Source organism: Antennarius striatus, chromosome 10 (assembly GCF_040054535.1).
Source record: "Antennarius striatus isolate MH-2024 chromosome 10, ASM4005453v1, whole genome shotgun sequence".
Lineage (NCBI taxonomy): Eukaryota > Metazoa > Chordata > Actinopteri > Lophiiformes > Antennariidae > Antennarius > Antennarius striatus.
Window position 1 is genome coordinate 315,888 of NC_090785.1, and position 21,008 is coordinate 336,895.

At 47.2% G+C, this 21,008-nt stretch overlaps 2 protein-coding genes and 1 long non-coding RNA gene across 5 annotated transcripts; 2 read left to right on the plus strand and 1 right to left on the minus strand.

The window, feature by feature from the left end:
* The first annotated feature begins 33 nt into the window (after positions 1 to 33).
* LOC137602339 (thiosulfate sulfurtransferase/rhodanese-like domain-containing protein 2) lies at positions 34 to 3,044 on the plus strand. Its single transcript, XM_068324946.1, has 9 exons — positions 34 to 480; positions 678 to 961; positions 1,047 to 1,155; positions 1,246 to 1,365; positions 1,492 to 1,597; positions 1,755 to 1,870; positions 2,075 to 2,233; positions 2,309 to 2,447; positions 2,517 to 3,044. The coding sequence occupies exons 1-9, from the start codon at positions 355 to 357 to the stop codon at positions 2,744 to 2,746; spliced, it is 1,389 nt and encodes a 462-aa protein (XP_068181047.1). The 5' UTR covers positions 34 to 354; the 3' UTR covers positions 2,747 to 3,044.
* A 314-nt stretch (positions 3,045 to 3,358) lies between these two features.
* Positions 3,359 to 8,249, plus strand: LOC137603247 (uncharacterized). The gene is made up of 3 exons (XR_011037239.1): positions 3,359 to 3,477; positions 7,745 to 7,891; positions 7,961 to 8,249. It is a non-coding gene; the product is annotated as an uncharacterized lncRNA (long non-coding RNA).
* A 2,319-nt stretch (positions 8,250 to 10,568) lies between these two features.
* tmem216 (transmembrane protein 216) lies at positions 10,569 to 13,470 on the minus strand. 3 transcript variants are annotated; one of them, XM_068325440.1, is made up of 5 exons: positions 13,312 to 13,470; positions 12,629 to 12,800; positions 11,759 to 11,851; positions 10,758 to 10,959; positions 10,569 to 10,683 (listed from the first exon to the last, which is right to left on the minus strand). In XM_068325440.1, the coding sequence occupies exons 2-5, from the start codon at positions 12,747 to 12,749 to the stop codon at positions 10,668 to 10,670; spliced, it is 432 nt and encodes a 143-aa protein (XP_068181541.1). In that variant the 5' UTR covers positions 12,750 to 12,800; positions 13,312 to 13,470; the 3' UTR covers positions 10,569 to 10,667. The 3 variants fall into 3 exon arrangements, with proteins under 3 accessions (XP_068181541.1, XP_068181542.1, XP_068181543.1); XM_068325441.1 differs by lacking the exon at positions 13,312 to 13,470 and adding an exon at positions 13,104 to 13,257; XM_068325442.1 differs by lacking the exon at positions 10,569 to 10,683 and having other exon boundaries at positions 10,754 to 10,959.
* Positions 13,471 to 21,008: the final 7,538 nt, after the last annotated feature.

A 21,008-nucleotide genomic window follows, 5' to 3' on the forward strand; every position in this document is an offset into this window, starting at 1 on the left:
GCTATGAACTATTTCAGCTCTGGTAAGGACTTGTTTTACTCTTTAGAGTATTGTTAGTATTTCAGGTTGGTGACGTCAAACCAGCGCACGTTCCAGAGCGGATGGCGGCGGCCACGCGCCCACATAGAACCGGAAGTAGTTCAACCGTAGCGCGTTAGAACCGGACTAGACCGGACCTACCGGCTACACTCAGGTGTACTCTGTGGAACCTGCTGACTAAGTTGGAGTGTGTCCCCGGGGGTCCGTCACTGACCGTCACTGACCGTTACTGACCGTTAGTGACCGTTAGTGACCGTTAGTGACCGTTAGTGACCGTTAGTAACCGTTAGTAACCGTTAGTAACCGTTAGTAAGGATGGATGACACGCTGGCCTCGGGTTTCGCGGACCTGGAGGTGGACGCTCCCGAGTCCCGTGAACCCAGAGGGGAGGAGCAGCTGAGTTCGACCCAGAGGAGGACCCACAGCCTCTGCAGGAGGAAGGCAGGTGTTACCAGGCTGAAAATCGATCAGAGTGATCAGTGCATTGAACAGCCTCGTGTCATGTGTATCACCTACTGACCTCTGCTCCACAGTCCATGTTTAATAGTCTGGGCTCACGCCTGCACACGCCTTTAAACATGGCACTCAACGCGTTGTTGATGAAGTTATTTGAATTTCAATCTGTTTCCTGTCTCCAGTCGTTTGCTGCCTTCGTGGCCTCCAGGAGGGGCGGCGGTCCGGAGGAGGGGGCAGCGTCCTGCTGCGGGCAGACCTTCAGGGGGCGCTCTGCCCTCCACAGACACGTCGCCCGGTCACATGACACTGAGATACAGCAGCTCACGCAGGAGGCGTACCAGCGTGTGTTACGGCGGCAGGAGGAGGAAGCTGGACACCGGCGGCCGGACGGCGGCGAGGCGGGGCAGGTGGACGTTTCTGCGTGGATACCTGAGATGGGTCACATCTCTGAGGAGCAGCTCCTGACGTAGGGTCAAGGGTCAAAGGTCAGGTTTTAGTCCCTGGTCTAGAGCTCTAGTCCAGAACGCTGATGGTCTCCATCTGCCCCCCAGGGGTCCAGGCCGGGTCTTGCTCTACTACCACTACTGCAAGGTGGACGACCCCCACCTCGTCTGTGATTGGCAGAGAGCTCTGTGTGAGAAGCTGCACCTGACCGGCAAGGTGAGAACACCCTCTGGTGGGGGGTGGGGGGGCAGAGCATCCACCTGTCCCTCTACAACCTCTAAAACATTCCGTGATGCTCTCCTCCAGGTGAGGGTGGCGACCGAGGGCATCAACGGGACGGTGGGGGGCACCAGCATGGCCACTGACCTCTACGTCGTCGCCATGCGTTCACATCCCATCTTCAGGATGGAGGAGGAGGAGTTTAAGGTCAGCATAGCGTTTAGGGTTAGCGTTAGCATTAGCATTTGAACTCCCAGCCGCTGCAGCAGAGACTTCCTGTTGTTGGGTTGGTGCTTCCTGTTGGTGTTGTTCTGAACCGTTCTGTGTTGTCAGTCCAGCGATGGGGGAGCAGAGTGTTTCACTGACCTGAGGGTGGGGGTCCACAAGGAGATCGTCCCGATGGGCGTCGACCCGGACGTCATTCCCTATCAGCTAGCAGGTAAGACCCGTAAGACCCGCCCTCACCTGAGCTGCTGGGATCCGTCTGGGTTCTAGGTTCTCTCCAGGTTCTGTTGGGGTTCTGGGTTCTACCCTGGTTCTATCCGGGTTCTGTGGGTCTGTCTGGTAGAACCTTGAAGGTGTTCCTTCCTGCTCAGGTGTCCGTTTGGAGCCAGAAGACTTCCACAGAGAAGTCCAGGCTCTGGTGGCTGGGGGGGGTCCGAGCCCCGACACCGTCCTCCTGGACTGCCGCAACTTCTATGAGAGTAAAATAGTAAGTACCCCCCCCCCCCCAAAAAAAAACCCCCCCGCCCCTAAAGGAGGGATCCCTACCGATGTGAAATGACCTCGGGTTATATCTGGACCCGGGTCGTGGTTGTGTTGTTCTGGGAGAACACCAACAGGGGGCTCTGGACCAGCTTCCTGTTGGGGTCGACCTTTGACCCCCCCACACGGGCTGACGATGGTGTCCCCCCAGGGCCGGTTCCGTCGCTGTCTGGCTCCAGACATCAGGAAGTTCAGCTACTTCCCAGCCTACGTGGACCAGAACCTGGATCTGTTCCGGGACAAGCGGGTCCTGATGTACTGCACCGGGGGGGTCCGCTGCGAGCGTGGCTCCGCCTACCTGCGCTCCAAAGTAGGTTCAGGAAGTCTGCGTGTGCTGGGGTGGGCGGGCTGTGGGCGGGCCTGTAACGGGACTTCCTGTCTGCAGGGGGTGTGTAAGGAGGTGCTCCAGCTGAAGGGGGGGGTCCACCGCTACCTGGAGCGCTACCCCGACGGCTTCTACCGGGGAAAGCTCTTCGTCTTCGACGAGCGCTACGCCATCTCCTCCAACGATGATGTCATCTCAGGTGAGCCGCTCAGAGCCGCTGGTCCCACAGGAAGTCAGGAGTCCTGACGCCGCTGCACTTCCTGTCCAGCCTGCAGGTACTGCGGCGCCCCCTGGGACCGCTACCGGCTCTGCTCCAGCCGCCCCTGCTGCCAGCTGGTTCTGTCCTGCCCCCGCTGCAGACAGGAGGGGCACACGGCCTGCTGCTCCCGCTGCCACGCCAAGGGAGGGGCGACGGGCGCAGCCGCCGGGCCGCCCCCCAAAGAAGAGTGTGACTGCACCGGTGGACGTCCCAGAATCCCTCAGGACGTGCAGCGGTAGGGAGCCAGGACAGGAAGCCACGTGTAACGGTCAGAAAGGTCCAGAGGGAACCAGGAAGTGAAGCCCTGATCGGCTCCTTCAAATGAAAAGACGGTCACGTCGGCCGAGTCCTTCCTGTTGGTGTTTGGGTCCAGTCCCGTCTCACCAGCTGGAGAAGTCCTGACTCCTGTTGTCATGACGCTTCTTCCTGATTGGTCAGCACTGAAAAACATGAACTCTGACCCCAGAGACAAGAGTCTTAACAGCCTGTTAGCTTCACTTCCTGTCCAGTCACCTTTCACAATAAAATCAAAGCACATCAACACTGAAGTCAACTTTATTATTATTTATTATCATTGTTGTTATTACTATCATTAATATCATTATTATTACTGTTGTTGTTATCTAAGCGTTGTGTGAGACTACAAACGGGACTCTTCACACAGGTGAGCGTTTACCTAATAAATCACGTGACCTTCCAGGTGTGGCTCGTGAACGCGGACTGAATTGATTTCCGGTGTGGAAACGCGGTGACGTTATTGCATTGACCGCTCTTCACCGGTAGGTGGCGGTGTGAGCACCGGAGGCGTTGATTAGCCTGAAGGAATCAACCAATGAAGTAGAAGAACACCAGGCGGAAAAGGAAGTGGCAGCAGGACGCTGGTTTTTGTTTTTTAATTATCTAAAGAAAAAAACAAAAAAACCATTCAGACTGAGGAACATTTCGTACTTTGGACAGATCTGCTTTAGAAGTGAGTGGGTTTGCTTTTTTATAACAGATTCAAAGTTGAGTTGTTCTGTATCTTTTAAATCTTTTGTGATTATTACTCCAAGATATGTAACTTCATTTCTTACAGGAATGTTATACAGCTCAGTCAATGGGTGGTTATGAATTGACATTAACTCACATTTTTTAAAATTCAAATGTAACCCACATGCTTCTGAAAACGTTCCCACAGTTGTGATCATCAGTGGGACCAGAGGCCTGTTCCATAAAGCTGGATTACGGCTTAGCCAGATAACTTCAGGCTTAACCCTGGCTTTTCAGTACCATAAAGGTGGCTGACTTTTTATCGGGGCGGACCCGGGTCTGTGCGGAGTTCTCATGTTCTCCCTGTGTCTGCATGGGTTCTCTCTGGGATCTCCGGCTTCCTCCCCCCTCCAGAAACATGCGCTTCAGGTTGATTGGCCGTTCCTAATTGCCCGTAGGAATGAGTGTGTGTGTGCGTGGTTGTGTGTCTTGGTGTGTGGCTCCGTGGTGCACTGGCGTCGTGTCCGGAGTGTCCCCCGCCTCAAGTCCTTTGCCGCCGAGATAGGCTCCGGCTCCCCGTGACCCACTGCGGCGGATACAGCGGGGGTGATCTGAAGATGACTGACTGACTGACTTTCTGTCAGGCTACGTTGTCGCGGTAACCTATGCTGAACACCTAACCTGCTCTGGAGCAGGATAAGTTCAGGATAAGAGCTCAGCAGGTATAACAGCCCCACCTACTGACCAATCAGAGCTCAGCAGGTATAACAGCCCCACCTACTGACCAATCAGAGCTCAGCAGGTATAACAGCCCCACCTACTGACCAATCAGAGCTCAGCAGGTATAACAGCCCCACCTACTGACCAATCAGAGCTCAGCAGGTATAACAGCCCCACCTACTGACCAATCAGAGCTCAGCAGGTATAACAGCCCCACCTACTGACCAATCAGAGCTCAGCAGGTATAACAGCCCCACCTACTGACCAATCAGAGCTCAGCAGGTATAACAGCCCCACCTACTGACCAATCAGAGCTCAGCAGGTATAACAGCCCCACCTACTGACCAATCAGAGCTCAGCAGGTATAACAGCCCCACCTACTGACCAATCAGAGCTCAGCAGGTATAACAGCCCCACCCACTGACCAATCAGAGCTCAGCAGGTATAACAGCCCCACCTACTGACCAATCAGAGCTCAGCAGGTATAACAGCCCCACCTACTGACCAATCAGAGCTCAGCAGGTATAACAGCCCCACCTACTGACCAATCGGTTCTCCTGAAAACGGGCCGTCCGTTCCCTGAGAACCCGGTGGAACCGGGTCACAGCTTGTGTGCAGAGCGCTCAGGCAGAGAGAATATTTAGGGATGGCTGTAATCCGGTGGGATTACCTGAACAATGACTGTAGAAAGGTAGAGGTTTTGGGGGGAGGGGTTACATTACATCTGTCAGCTGCTGGAGCCTCACATCAGGAATGGAACGCACCCCAACCCCGCGCTGACAGCCCCCCACAGTGTGCATTGACCTGAGGGTCTTTGAGACAGTTCATATATTTCTGAGTGATGTTGGTAATTATTATGATGTCCTGAAATCCCTCGTTGGACGGGTTACAAGCAAGACAGATAGAATGTCATTGATCAATGATTTGTTTCAGTAAATCATGGATTGATTGATTGATTGATTGATTGATCGGTACTTTAATGTATTCTGCTGGCGATGCTGAAAACCTGTGAAGAACACAGTACGTAGAGCTGTTCATAAAGTCACGGGGCTACGATCACATGTCATAACCAAACATGTGGTTCACACACACATGTATGAACACACACATGTTACTGTAGTCAGATACACAAGTGCATCATAGTGGGGCAGTAATATTATAATGGCACTAACTTCCTCATTGACGCAGTCGGCCATGTTTTCCCAGAGATCCTTGCTCCGTTTGGCAGCTGCAGCTGTGTTGCTGATTGCTGGATTATTGATTTGTATTGATCGTATTTATTAATTATTATTGTTTGCTCCTCCGTTGTGAAATATGCGTCTCGGGCCGGTTTGTTGCATGTTTGTGATTGGTCGCATGCAGCAAACTCCGCCCTTTTTATGTGAGCGCGCACAGATCTAGAGTGGACAAGTCTGGATTGAATTAGTGAGTTGATAGCCGGCTTTATGGGACCGAAAATCTGGAGGGTGGATGTCTGGGTAAGTGAAGCCAGATAAGTAGGAGGAAGCCTGACTAGGTTAATCCAGCTTTGTGGGACAGGACTCGGGGCTTCACTCATTTGGCTTCGGGTTTGGTTACGGGTAAAGTTTAGGGTTGGGATAGAGGTTTAGGTTTGGGTCAGGGATTGGTTAAAGTTTCAGTTTGGTTTTGGGTAGATTTTGGGTTGGTCTTGGTTTAGGGTTAGTTTTAGTTTGGTTTAGTTTTGGGTTTAGTTCTGGCTTAGGATTAGGTTTTGATTTGGGTCAGAGTGTGGGTTTAGTTTTGGGATAGCCCGGCTTGAATCAGCGTCACAGGAAGGTTTCGACAGCATCTTTTTCACACATAACAGCCACGGAAGAGATTCTATGTGATCCTGTGGAGAACCGCCCACGTGTCCAGGGAGACCCTGCCCCTCTGGGATAGGCTCCACCCCCAGGACGCAGTGCAGAAGCAGAACACGTGAGCTGGGTTGAAGAAACGAGTGGCGGCTCCAGAGCTTTTAAAGGCATTTATTGATGAAATACACACTTAAGTCTTGACAAAAGCTTCTGTAGTTTGTAGGTAAGAAAATTCCAGCCCCCCCCAGACACAAAAACGCCTTGACTTCAATGTGGATGGACCCGGTTCAGTTCATGTGCAATAAATAGCAATACAAAAGTAGGCAAGGAGACGGCTCTGGAGACCTGGTAACCTGAAAATGAAACGCCGTCAGACTCCAGACGGGCGGTAAGGGACGCCTAAACAGAGTCCAGTCACTGTGGGCTGGGGGGGGGCATTAGTGTGTCTGAGGTTCTGGTCGCCTCAGGACCAGAAGAACCAGAAGGACCAGAAGGCAGTGAGTGACCTGAGGACCGACTGGAACCCGGAACCGTCTGAGAACCGTATATTGCACGTTTAACGATGAACACACAGCTGTCCGTTAGCGTGATCAGAGATAGAGACGCCTCGCTGCACGGGGGCGGAGCTTAGTGACCACATGAAGGTCCACACGTTCAGGCCGTGTGAAGAAGAGTTCGTCTCAACGATACAAAACGAAACGCGAATCTCTTTGAAAAAGCCGAGTTGAGAAAATACTGGAGGTAAAAAACCAGCTTGTCCAGCGGTTCTGCTTGGCCCCGCCCTCTACTGGCCCCGCCCTCTGCTGGCCCCGCCCCTGCCAGGAGCACAAGTAGTTCACGGTCAACACAGACGAGGCTAGGAAGAGCTGCCCCCCCCCGCCTCAGAGTGGTGTCGTTAACCCTTGACCTGCAGTGGGGTGGGGCAGCATCAGGAGGCGGGGTTTAGTAATGATAGAACATTAATAGAACATTACTTTAGTACTTACAGTAGTAATGACATTACTTTAGTACTTACAGTAGTAATGACATTACTTTAGTACTTACAGTAGTAATGACATTACTTTAGTACTTACAGTAGTAATGACATTACTTTAGTACTTACAGTAGTAATAACATTACTTTAGTACTTACACTGGTAATAACATTACTTTAGTACTTACAGTAGTAATGACATTACTTTAGTACTTACAGTAGTAGTAACATTACTTTAGTACTTACAGTAGTAATAACATTACTTTCGTACTTACAGTAGTAATGACATTACTTTAGTACTTACAGTAGTAATAACATTACTTTAGTACTTACAGTAGTAATAACATTACTTTAGTACTTACAGTAGTAATAACATTACTTTAGTACTTACAGTAGTAATAACATTACTTTAGTACTTACAGTAGTAATAACATTACTTTAGTACTTACAGTAGTAATAACATTACTTTAGTACTTACAGTAGTAATAACATTACTTTAGTACTTACAGTAGTAATAACATTACTTTAGTACTTACACTAGTAATAACATTACTTTAGTACTTACACTAGTAATAACATTACTTTAGTACTTACAGTAGTAATAACATTACTTTAGTACTTACAGTAGTGATGACATCTATTATTAAGAGACTTCCCGTTGGTAGTCTGAGGACTTCCTGTTGGGTTGAAGACTTCCTGTTGGTAGGTGGAGGCCTTCCTGTTGGTGTTGACCTCCTGATGAACTTCTTGTATGTGCAGACGCTCCATCTGGACGTCCAGGTGGGGGGTCGCTCCAGGAACTCCCCTGAGGTTGCTGTCCGGGACCAACAGACCAGGATGGAGCTGCGAGTCTGACGGCTGCAGCAGCAACTCCAGCGAATCCTGACGGAGCAGGAGTTCCAGAAGGTGTGTGTCACTGGTACTGGGAGGTGGTCCTGGTACTCAGGGTGTCACCAGCTTCTGTTCTGCTCGCAGCTCGGTGAGGAACGGATCCGTGAGATCCACCTCAGCACCGGTGCCTGGATGTTCTGGTGGCCCATGGTGTGCTCGCTCTACGTGGTGACCTTCATCATCTTCATCACCCGCTCCTGGTAGGATGTCCAATCCTCCAGCGTCTCTATGGCAACCAAATCAGCTCATGGACACGTAGAGATCAAACTGTTTTACCTGGATTGGACCCGGTAGAGTCCAAAATCCAGAACCTCAAAGGCCCTGAAGTTAAAAGTGTTTTACTGTCATGAAACGGGACGTTTTAATTCGCTCCACGTGGCTTTAATTACAGTAGTAACGTGAAGCGCCTCTAACGCTTGTTAGAGGCGCTTCACGTTACTACTGCCCCTGGAAGGCCAAGCTGAGGGCAAAATAACCAAGCTGCAAGCCCAGCGTGAGAGATCTACCAGACTCATCACACATACGTTTACAGCCCAGCCACGTGCAAACCAACGTTCACTAAAGGTATCGAGAATTTTGGGGCAGCATAAAAAACTTTTATTGATGGGACAGTTGTGAAGGAGAGCTTAAACACAGTTGAGAGAAAACAGATTTAAGGTGAGATGTGTAAACGTCAGCTTCAACAGCAACCGGAAAATCAGAACTATTAACAGCTTGATGCTCTATTTAGAGTTCACCACGTATGTCTGTGGACACTAGTCCGTCCACAGGTGTGACCGGTAACGCCCAGCTTGTGGTGTGTGTCAGGTCCTTCACTAATACATTTGAACAGACACTCAAGTGGACACACGTAGGATCTCATTGATCTGTAAGGAAATGCTGCGTCAAGAGACCATTTTGAGTCACCTGACCTGTTAGACCGAGTGTTCCCTGGTCTAACCACAGTAACACTACACACCTTCACCGTTTGGACCGACTAACAGCTGTGAGTCAGCTTTTTTCACCATGAACGTTATCAGTTCTAGGTTCACCAATGAACACCTCCTGAATGGCACGGAGTCCATTCCAACCAAGATTTAAAAGCCTGGCAGACAGTCACATGTCCGTTTCTTTAAGGAAGCTGTTTGCGTTTTTCTTGGCTTTCTGAAGATGTGAATGTTGTTTTACTTGAAGTGTAGACCTTCAGTTCTTTAGGTTTAATTCACAAGAAAAAAGGATTATTCAGCTACGTTTGAACTTTGTAATTTTTTTTTAAATTCTGAGGTTTGTGTGTTATTCAATCACACATAAAGGTTTTAACTTTATTCTCCTGGATCTACTTTTCTTTACTGTAAAGAGCTGTTCACTCAGTGAAACATCCTGCACTGAAAATGACAATATTGTTGAAATCATTAAAATGTGGACATAAGACACAAACTGGACTTGGGTTCAGACCTTCATCTAAGAGGAAATTTTAATAACTGGACCGCCATGAGTTTTAATTGATAACCCTGGGTTTGGGTCAGGGGTCAGGGTCAGGGGTCAGGGTGAACTGAATACATTCATCAGATTTAGTGAACAAAAGTCATCAAGCAGAACAGAAACATTCACCAGACATGACTAACCCCCCCACCCAATGCAGGCGACCCGGCCCTGATAGACCTTTACAGTTGTTTTCTGCACGTGACCCAAAGTCCCCTCATCACCATGGCAACCAGAGCAAACGGTGAAAAAATACAAAAAATGATGTCAAGATTAGGTGTGGCTCCTTCGTCTTCAGATTACTGGAGGCGGGACTTCTGGAGGATGTGACGGGTTCGTGTATGCCGTAAAGAAATAACTTGATGGTGCAGCCGCAAAAGTTCAATTTTTGGTGGGGTTTTTATTCACACCACAATAACTCGTGAAAAAATATTTACAGTGCAAATAAAATGTCCCAAACCAAAAACCCAGTGCAACAAAAATAAGTATCTACAGAGGAAATCCACAACAATAACCATTTACCAATCGCTCTACTATCGCTCCTTTCAACTCTCCGACTCTTACCAATCCCTATTCCGACTCCAACTACCACACCTATGAAACAAAAATGCAGCCCTTAAATAACCCCATACCCCTCCCCTGGCATACCAACATTAATTGAATGGGGTTGTTCTTACAATAGCTAATATAATAATCTACAAACAGAAAAACCTCTTACAAAATAAAACCAGAACAGAATAAAACATAAATGCCCCTCATATGGCCGTTTACATAAAGCAAAATGTCGACAAAATACAGATCAGTTCCACAACGTACCAAATGGTACAGTCCTGTCTGAATAGCGCGCCACAATGCGCTATTTAAGGCTCACCTCCGTAGAGCCTCGGTTTGGCCCACTCCAGGGGCGGAGCAACACCGCATCCACAGGTGAGCATTTGTATTTAGGAGCACGCATGGGCGCCGGGTGTGCACCCCCGACAGTTTGGTGGACAACTCACCCGCGAATGTACCATAGGTAAACCAGTGAGCGGGACCGCGCTCCTGCGGTCCTGCCAGAAAAAAATGACAGCTCCGCTGCAGCCGCTCTCCTGCGCGAGAGAGAGGCGCGCGGAGCGAAGATGAACGGTGATGGACGGCGCGGTCTCTACCGCTCCATCACAGAGGAACACAACCGTCATTGGTTCTGATCCTGGTGGGTTTGCTTTTACTTTGAAAGAAAGAAGACGATAAAGCCTGTCCACAGGTGGACTTTTATTGTGAAAATCCAAACAGGGCTTCGTCTCGGTCGGTTCCTTCCTGCTGCTGTGTTTCAGGTGAAACGGGTTCTGCTTCAGAACACTTTGGACCTGCAGGAACATCAGGGACACGATGAAGACGAGTAACCCCCCCCCACCTGAAGCCCCCCCGTTTCCTGTCTCACCTGGAGAAGGCCAACACCGAGAAGCCCCCCAGCAGGAACTCCAGGCTGTAGAAGCAGAGCAGGACGGCGCTGAGGACGACCTCCAGCCGCAGGACGAAGGTCTGCAGCAGCAGGTAGTAGATGGCCAGCGAGGCACAGGCGCCCAGGAGGAAGAGCGACACACAGGAGGCCAGCGAGCGCTCGCACAGGTTCCCCCTCCAGCCTGATGACACACACCAGGTCACACACCCGTCCTCACCGCTGTCTCACACACCCGTCCTCACCGCTGTCTCACACACCCGTCCTCACCGCTGTCTCACACACCCGTCCTCACCGCTGTCTCACACACCCATCCTCACCGCTGTCTCACACCCGTCCTCACCGCTGTCTCACACACCCATCCTCACCGCTGTCTCACACAGCCGTCCTCACCGCTGTCTCACACACCCGTCCTCATCGCTGTCTCACACCCGTCCTCACCGCTGTCTCACACACCCGTCCTCACCACTGTCTCACACACCCGTCTTCACCACTGTCTCACACACACCCTGTCTCACACACCCGTCCTCACCACTGTCTCACACACCCGTCTTCACCACTGTCTCACACACACCCTGTCTCACACACCCGTCCTCACCACTGTCTCACACACACCCTGTCTCACACACCCGTCTTCACCACTGTCTCACACACACCCTGTCTCACACACCCGTCCTCACCGCTGTCTCACACACCCGTCTTCACCACTGTCTCACACACCCGTCTTCACCACTGTCTCACACACCCGTCCTCACCCCTGTCTCACACACCAGTCTTCACCACTGTCTCTAATCTCTAATGTGTCCCTAATCTCTAATCTGTTTCTAATCTCTAATCTGTCTCTAATCCTGTTTTCCTCTTTGTTTGGTGAAGTTTTTTCTGCTGGATGCCCTTCCTCCACGCCCTGTGCTTTATCCTGGTGAACGTTCTGGAACGTTCCGTGTTCCTGTTCTTCCTGTGAGAACATTTGTCGACTGACTCACCATAAAAGATCCTGAGAGTCTCCAGACCGAGGAAGAGGAGCAGCAGAACCACATCCAGAACCAGAGTGTGTGACGGGTAGGGCAGCAGGATCCCTGCAGGGACACAGCAGGACCGCTGAGTCATGACTCAACGCAATAGGACCGCTGAGTCATGACTAACACAGCAGGACCGCTGAGTCATGACTAACACAGCAGGACCGCTGAGTCATGACTAACACAGCAGGACCGCTGAGTCATGACTCAACGCAATAGGACCGCTGAGTCATGACTAACACAGCAGGACCGCTGAGTCATGACTAACACAGCAGGACCGCTGAGTCATGACTCATCACCAGGCTGAGGTCCTCCTTCGTGCCATCAGGGTGTACAATGACTCTCTCAGGAGGAGCGGGGGGGGGGGGTGGTGAGGTCAGCACGGGGTTGAATATGGATTTAATTTAATTTAAATTTAATTTTATACTGTTGTATATATATATATATATATGTATAATTTTTTTATTTTTTATACTGTTTTATATTTTAATTCAATTTTATACTGTTTAGATTTTATTTTATACTGTTTATATTTTAGTTATAGTTTAGTATATAAGTCCTGTTAGTGCTGCATGTGTCTGTCTGTTAGTGTAATGTATGTCTTGTGGTATGTCCTGTGATGTCAGTGTTTCCTTTTCTCCTGGTGTTTATCCAGTATTATTTGTTATTTAATGCCTGAGCAGTGGATATATGCAATTTCCTCCGGGATTAATAAAGTATCTATCTATCTATCTATCTATCTATCTATCTATCTATCTATCTATCTATCTATCTATCTATCACCACAATCCCTTCATCCCTTCACTCTGATTGGTTGCAGCATGGAGACCCACACACCTTTATAGAGGAACATCAGGATCTCTGCCAGGTAGAACGCTGCAAAGTAGACGCTGTTGAGGAGGAGGAGAACCTGCAGAGCGACGGAGGAACGCCGAGGAAGACGAGTGGAGGACGACATCACGGACGGACCCGCCCCCGCTTCAGGACCACGATCCGATTGGCCGGCTGCCTGCAGGTGAGAGACGTCAGGTGGAACCAATCAGAACTCACATCATCACGGGTCAGAACGTGTTCTCCAACGCAACATTTAGCAGGAACCAGCAACGAGGTCCTCGTTAGATTCTTGAACCTGAAAGTGTGTCGTGGATCTAGAAGCTCCAGTAGACCGTGGGTCCATCCCTGGGGCTACACCTCCAGCTAACAGAATGAGCGCTATCTAGAGTTAGCCTAGCATGGACTGATCAGATCGATGGATCAGACAGAGAACACGTCAATAAACGTCCCGTCCTGGTGTTAGAACCGTAAATATTACCGGGCATTAAGACGGAGTGACGTCATTCAAGCAGAAGCGGCTGTTAGCATCGGGCTAGCCAGCTAGCATCCGACGCGTTCATTCCCACTGATGTTGGACGGAACCTTTCAGAGCGGAACCTTTGTTCCGGTTCGGTGTCCGGGGGGAATCCGCGTCACACGGGTTCTCCAGCAGCTAGCAAGTAGCTTAGCAGCTAGCAGGGACTTACCGGCAGTGTTTCTCTGTGTCCGGTGAAACCAGGAGGGGGTCTCCATCACGTCCGCTGTCAACTGGAGCCATGAAGGGAGGACACGCCCCCTGTCGTCACCATGGCAGCGCTGGTTCCTAAACGCAATAACCGTGTCTATCACTTCCGTCATCTAACACTTCCGGTGATAGACACTGCGCGTCAACCGGAAATGATTCTTTTAACTTCCTGAACGTCTTGATTTGTTTTTATTGATCTAATCGATCAAAAATTTATTATTTTGCAAAAATATGAGGAAAGCGCTTGAAGAAGAAGTGACACTAAGACAAAAAACAAAATATATCCGAATTATTCTTTTAAGATAAATATGTTTATACAGTAAATGTGTAAAATGTGGTTTTGTATGAGATTCGTGTCTTTATGAATCATTTCTGACGGAAAACATGGGAGAGATTTGGGAGAAAACCAGGTAAATGTTCTGTTTTTCTCCTGCTGTTTCTGGTGACTTTATCAGTTCATTTTATTACAAATATATATTAAAAGCATTACAAATTCGTTCACATACAATAGGTGGCAATGCATATTTGTAAATGGGACACCCTTGAAGCAGCATTTAGCTAATGTATGGGGCCCACATCAGTAAACAATATTTAATACAAACATACAGTGCTTATCTAACCTGTACCAACCTAAGCTTACCTACCGACTAAAACATACCTATCTTCCCTACATACATTTTAATTACTACTTTACTTTAGCTATCATGTGTCTCCTATGTAATTTATAAAAGTACACATTTTGTTGTAGACATTATACTACTTTTTAAAAAAAATATTATTCCCAAGTTAACACTTTGACTTATGAATGTTTGAAGTATTAAATTTGACCATTCAAAGTAAATACTTTGAATGGTCAAAGCATCACCTCGACCCTTCAAAGCTACTGGTCAAAGCAACAGCTACTGTTTATTATAGTTTCCTAAGAGCTCCATTTTTAATGTCTTTTTAAAAATGAGCAGAGATGATGCAGCTTTAATGTCCGTGTTCAGCTCGCTCCAAACCCGTGGGCCTTTACACGTCACACCAAAGCTTGTGCACTTTAGTTTTCTCATTGTTCCCTTCAAGAGGGTTTTACGTCTGGTGGTGTGGGCATGAGCAGGTGTAGAGACAGGAATGAGCCGAGCCAGTCTGTCCTCAGGTCGATTAACTACAATCTACATCATACACGCATTTTGAAATAAGTTGTACTCAGTGAGTTTCAGAAGCCTATATTTACAGAACAGGGAATCAGTGGGGCTGTTAAACTCAGCCCAAGAGATCACTCCAATGGCCTTTTTTTGAAGGTCTTGTAATATGGAAAGATGGCTGGGGAATGTATTGCACCAGACCACATTACAGTAATTTAGATGAGGTTCGAAAAGGGATCGGTACAAAATTAAAAGTGCTTCAAGGGGAAGAAAGTGTCTCAACTTATAAAATAAACCAACATATTTGGATAATTTCTTCACCAGGTGATCAATATGATTTTTAAAGTTGAGGTGTTCGTCAATTTTAATTCCAAGAAATGTGGTACAATTTAATCTTTCAATGTTTTTACCATTTATTGAGATGAGCAAGTTTTCAAGATTGTTTTTGCTTCTATTTGAGCTGAAATGGATGAATTTAGTTTTATTTATATTTAGTGATAATTTATTGGAATTAAACTACTTGTCCACTTTTTTTAGTTCCTCATTTATAGTATTCTGTAGAAATGTGGGGTCTTTATGGGATAGAAATAGGTTTGTATCGTCTGTAAAGATTACTTTATGAAGGACTTGAGACGATTTGTGAAGTCATTTATATAAATAATAAATAATAATGGGCCTAGGATTGAGCCCAGTGGGACCCCACAATTAATAATTAATAACGGTGTGATTGCTGATTATTGATGTGCACACATTGTTCCCTTTCATATAAGTAGCTTCTGAACCAACTGAGTGCTGAACCTCTGACACCATAATGTTCCAACTTGCCAAGGAGTATTTCAAAATCAATAGTATCAAACGCTTTCGATAGATCAAGGAAAACGCCTATTCCACATTCACCTTTATCGATAGCGTCATTTATTTTTTCTACCAGATCCAAGATTGCCATGCATGTGGTGTTCTTCTCTCTGTAGCCATATTGTGATGGTGTAAGAATATTGAATTTGTTTACATAGTCCATTAGCCTCTTATATACAACTTTTTCATTTATTTTCGAAAGTGTTGGTAGAATGGATATTGGTCGGTAATTTTGAGCATCGTTTTTGTCACCAGATTTAAAAATAGGGAGAATTTTGGAAATTTTTGTCATTCTTGGTACTATTCCATATTGGAGTGAGAGGTTAATACAATAAACTAGCGGGTCGACGATTTCACATACTATAGAGTTTGCTATTTTCTTATTTATATTGTCAATACCAAGTGTGTTTGAGCTTTTCAAACTCATAATTAAATTAGTGATTTCATATTTATCAGTTGGTGAGAGATAGAGAGTTTGGGTAATTTCCTTTTAAATATTGTTTGTAATCGGCACCATTTGTTGGGCTTATATTTTTTTGACAAGGTTTCACCTATTGAATTAAAATACTCATTAAAACAGTTTGCAAGATTATTTTCGGTGGAGTCATTTGTTGTATTCATCATGGTGTCAGGTAATGTGTTTGCTTCTTGACCGCGGCTGAGGACCTCATTTACCACTTTCATGCACTGCTTCTGGTTGCCACGAGTAGCCTTTGATTGTTCAGAATAGTACATTTGTTTGCTTTTACGATTTTTATCAATTTATTCTTATATGTAATACATTTCATTTTATTTCCTTCAGTAGATACATTTTTGAGCTGATGATACAGGGCATTTTTCTTTTTAATTGATTTCAAAATTCCTTGTGTAAGCCACTTTTTCCCCTCTATTTTCCTTTTTAGACTTTTTTCAGATATACATAGATTTATACTTTATTTTATTATTATTATTTATTAGTTATTCCATGAACCAGAGCATTATATGCTGCATCTGGACATTTACAGTAGTAGACCGAAGTTCCATGACTGTTTTCTTAGATATTCAGATAATTTATATAAATTCTTTTCATTAAAAACTTTCATTTTAGTTTAGTTTCAGTTGGTTCAATCTTTTCAAAACAGTGCTGTTCCAGTACTTCATCATTGATTTCATTTGTCATCACATTGAAAATCATTCAGTATAGACAAGGCATCTTAGGGAACTAATGTGTACAACAGGCATTGATACCATGATGAGATGAAGCATTTTGTAGGCAATGTCCTAAATCTAAACCTAAACCTAAACTACCTTAAGCAGATGCTGTACAATGAAACAAAGTCAAAAGTAAAGGCAAGAAGATAAAATATGTGAAGGCAACAGAAAATCCCTTTGGAGGATCAGGCCAACTTGTAAACAAAGTATTTCTAAAAAAGGAGAATGAGTCTTATGATCCATGGTTAAGTACTTCCACATTTGGGTAGAGTGACACTTAATCCAAAGTCAACGAATCCGTAGTTTTTTGGCATCAGATAGTTTATTTGAAACGTGACGTTGGTTTGCATTAGTAAGAAGGTAGAGGCGACCATCCTGGGTCCAGCTCGCAGCAGCTTGGCCTTATAGCTTTTGTGTAAATCATCCAGTAGTTTTGCGCGTCTAGCTGTCAAACTTTCCAGAATGTGCATCTTTGGTGTAACTCCCTTCAGATGTTTTTTTGCCCTGTAAACTTTGTCTCTGAGGCCATAGTGGGCAAACTTGATGATAATCCCCCGTGGTTTGACCCGTGGCGTGGTGGATTTAGGACCGAGCCGATGGGTCCTGTCAGTATCACCACTACGTTAAGGTTGTTTTTCAAGACGTTCAAGACGACTTCATTTACATTTTCACGGTCGTTTTCTGGGACCCCGAAAAGAATAAGACAGTTCAGCCTCGAAAACTGTTCCTGTTCATCAAGCGAGTCCTCGATGTTACTATATTTGTCTTTTAGTTCTTTCAGCGGGTCAGTCGTGTTCTGTAGCTCAGACTTCAGGGAAGTTCTTCCTGAGTCCGTGATCGACTCGGTAAGAGCCCTTTTAATTGGTTCAATGAGGACGTCCACCAGTGTCTGCGTGATTTTACCTATGAAATCATTATCTTGGAAAAGTGTGTCCATTTGTTTGCTTACTGTGTTTTGGACGTCTCCCGGTGTTAGCACGTCTCCAGGTGTTAGCACGTCTCCAGGTGTTAGCACGTCTCCAGGTGTTAGCACGTCTCCAGGTGTTAGCACGTCTCCAGGTGTAAGCACGTCTCCAGGTGTTAGCACGTCTCCAGGTGTTAGCACGTCTCCAGGTGTTAGCACGTCTCCAGGTGTTAGCACGTCTCCAGGTGTTAGCACGTCTCCAGGTGTTAGCACGTCTCCAGGTGTTAGCACGTCTCCAGGTGTTAGCACGTCTCCAGGCGTGTTGCTCCACCGCGGGAGAGAGCAGCTCTTTGTTACAATGAAGTCTGATGTCAGCAAGCAGCGGTCAGAAGTGATGCTGGACGTTTCCTCACACCGTATTATCCACAGCAGAGGCAAAGAGTCAGGAGGATCATAGTCCAATCATGTGTGAGTCGGCCGACCCACACGGCGTCTAGCAACACATGCGTCGTGCTGATGACTCCTCCTCAGGTCTTTGCAATCAAGTCCAGTTTCGAATCCAATTTGAAATTCTCCTCCTCACTTTCAAGGTCATCCACAACCTCCTCAAGGTCGTCCACAACCTCCTCAAGGTCGTCCACAACCTCCTCAAGGCCATCCACAACCTCCTCAAGGCCATCCACAACCTCCTCAAGGTCGTCCACAACCTCCTCAAGGTCGTCCACAACCTCCTCAAGGTCGTCCACAGTTGTGTCGGTAAAACACTTTGTGCTCTTATAACTCTGCATAGTTCTCTACTTCATATCTCCCTGCGTCCTGGAAATAAATACTGCCCTTAAAAATAAAAAAGATACAAAAATGAAATGGCCAGATTATTTAATGAACATCATGGCTTCCGTGAGATTTTTTCATACCTTAAACACTATAATTTATATTAAATGACAAGTAAACCTTCATATCTTTGCCTGTTAAATCATTTTAAATCAGTTCTGAAGAGATGAAAAGTGTGAAGGAACATTTTTACAGGAGGAGGAAACAAATCTTCAGAATCTATTAGTCGATCAATAACAACAATACATTTATTTTGAAAAAAGATTTAGGACGTGGGTCTGACATCATCAACAGGAAGTGAGAATCAGCTGGCAGAGACAAACAAGTCAGGCGTCAGTGATGACAAAGTCAGGTGGAGGTGATCAGGTGATCGTCTGTCAGCCTGTCCATCACCATAGCAACAAGAAGGGGCTCAGAGCTGATCCCTGATGCAGTCCCATCTCCACCTTGAACTAGGTCAAGGCGGATGACCCCCCTCCAGAGTCTGGGTCCTGGCTGGAGTTTCTTCCTCAATGAGGACTCTGAGTCCCCCCCACCCCCACTGTCACTTCTGCTGCTCTGGAGGACATTGTTGGCTTTCTGTCTGTAAAGCACTTTGAAATGTCTTCAGATGTGATTAAGTGCTGTATAAATAAAAGCTGATTGATGATTGATTGGGGGCGGCACGGTGGCGCAGCGGTTATATATATATATATATAAGGGCGGCACGGTGGCGCAGTGGTTAGCGCTGCTGCCTCACAACACGGCGGACCCGGGTTCGAGTCCCGCTCTGTGCGGAGTTCGCATGCTCTCCCCGTGTCTGCGTGGGTTCTCTCCGGGTTCTCCGGCTTCCTCCCACCTCCAAAAGCATGCGCTTCAGGTTGATTGGCCGGTCCCAAATTGACCATAGGAGTGTGTGTGTGTGTGAATGTATGTTTGTTTCTATGTGGCTCCGCGGTACACTGGCGTTTTGCCCGGAGTGTCCCCCGCCTCACGCCCTGAGACTGCCAGGATAGGCACTGGCTACACCGCGACCTGCGTTAGCGGATTAAGCGGGTTGGAAGATGAATGAATGAATGATGATTGATTGATCAGGACAGTCAGATGGAATGCTCAGCAAGAGGCGGAGCTTGCCTGATGGCCCACCCCCTGTTGTGCTGACATGTCGCCCTGGATCTTCTCAAAGTCGTGGACTAGTGGCGCCTCCGTCAGCAGCGACGCCGACACCTGCTCATTGGTGATGGACCAATCAACATCCAGCACGCCTGCAGGCCTCCGCTCGCCGCTGCCAATCAGCATCGGTGACGGCCTCCAACCGCAGCGAACCGCAGCTCACACACCTGAGCCTCACCTGACATCAGTGAATATCTGTGATCAATGACAGATTCACAGCTGCTCTTTGAAAACATGTTGACAAATTTTTGTAAAAAATACAATCAATAATTTAAAATTCCCACAATTATCGTGCAATTTGAAATGAAACGTCACCAGAATCCACAGACGTTTTCTGACATTCAGTGATTCTGAGTCACTTCAACCCTCAGCGATCCAGCTGGTCTCAGAAACCCGTTGGAGTTTAGAACGAACTATCAGTTGTGGGTCACAAACCAAAGCACATCATCACGTCAGTCAGTGGAACGCAGTACCTGAGCAGGTCAGTGGGGGGCGCAAGGGATTGAACTCAGTACCTGAGGGGGGTCAGTGTCGGGAGGTGGAGGAGCCCGTAAGGATATTGTGTTCTAATTAGCCTTCTGGGTAATTCTGGCTTTAATAACCACCTTTAATTTTGTGTTTTATTAAAGTATTTTGTCTCCTTTCAAATCAACTAAAATAAGAAAAGCTCAAAAACCTCAGACGGGTGTGGGAATCGAACCCACAACCTCCTGAGCCAGAAAGAACCAATGGGAAGCAGCCTCTCTACCCACTGAGCTACTCAGACTGAACTCCTTCTCCAGGGGGGGGACACGACTCACTTTAGCTGCTCTTCCAGCCCGTCCACCAGGGGGCGCTGTTGCCTAGCAACATCATCAGCTGGAGCTGATCAGTATTGATTAGTAAAGGTCCTTCCAGTCAAAGCAGAATCAATGATGGGAAAAAGTGTGTCTGAAGGAGGAACAGAACCAGACGTTTATTAAAGTTTTATTTTTATCACCAGAGTGCATTCTGGGACGGGAGCGCCCACCAGAGGAGAAGGTTAACCCTCACCTCGACGCCTCGTCACACACCAGACGGCTGAAGCCGTTTCCTGCAGGCCGTTCCTCCAGACGCTCTTCCTCCCTCTGGTCTCCGTCGCTCCTCAGCGCTGAAGACGGCTCAGTGGGTAAAGACGGCGCCTCGCTGCCGGGAGACGTGGGATCGAATCCCGGCCTGGACCACAGGTAGGACACCGAACCGTGTGTGTGGGCGGGGCCAAACAAAACCAGGAAGCTTCACAAAACAAACACAAACAACTTCAAACAAAAGCGATTTCCGGGCATTTCCGTCGCGAATTTCCAAATTTCATCTGCGAATTTCATCTCTGAATTTACGAATTTCTGAATTTCATCTGCGAATTTCTGAATTTCCGCCGATTTCAACACGCTGGACGTCGAGGGAACGAAGAACACAGAAGGTAAGTGAACTTTCATTTTTGACTGTGTGTGACTCCATATTTTACATCTAAATCAGGCCTTCTGTCTCCCCCAGGTGTAAAAACTATCAATCTGAACTCAGTCTGAACCTGAAGGAGGGACTCGTCCGGTTCAGAGGCGTTCTCTGCTGAACAGAAACCTT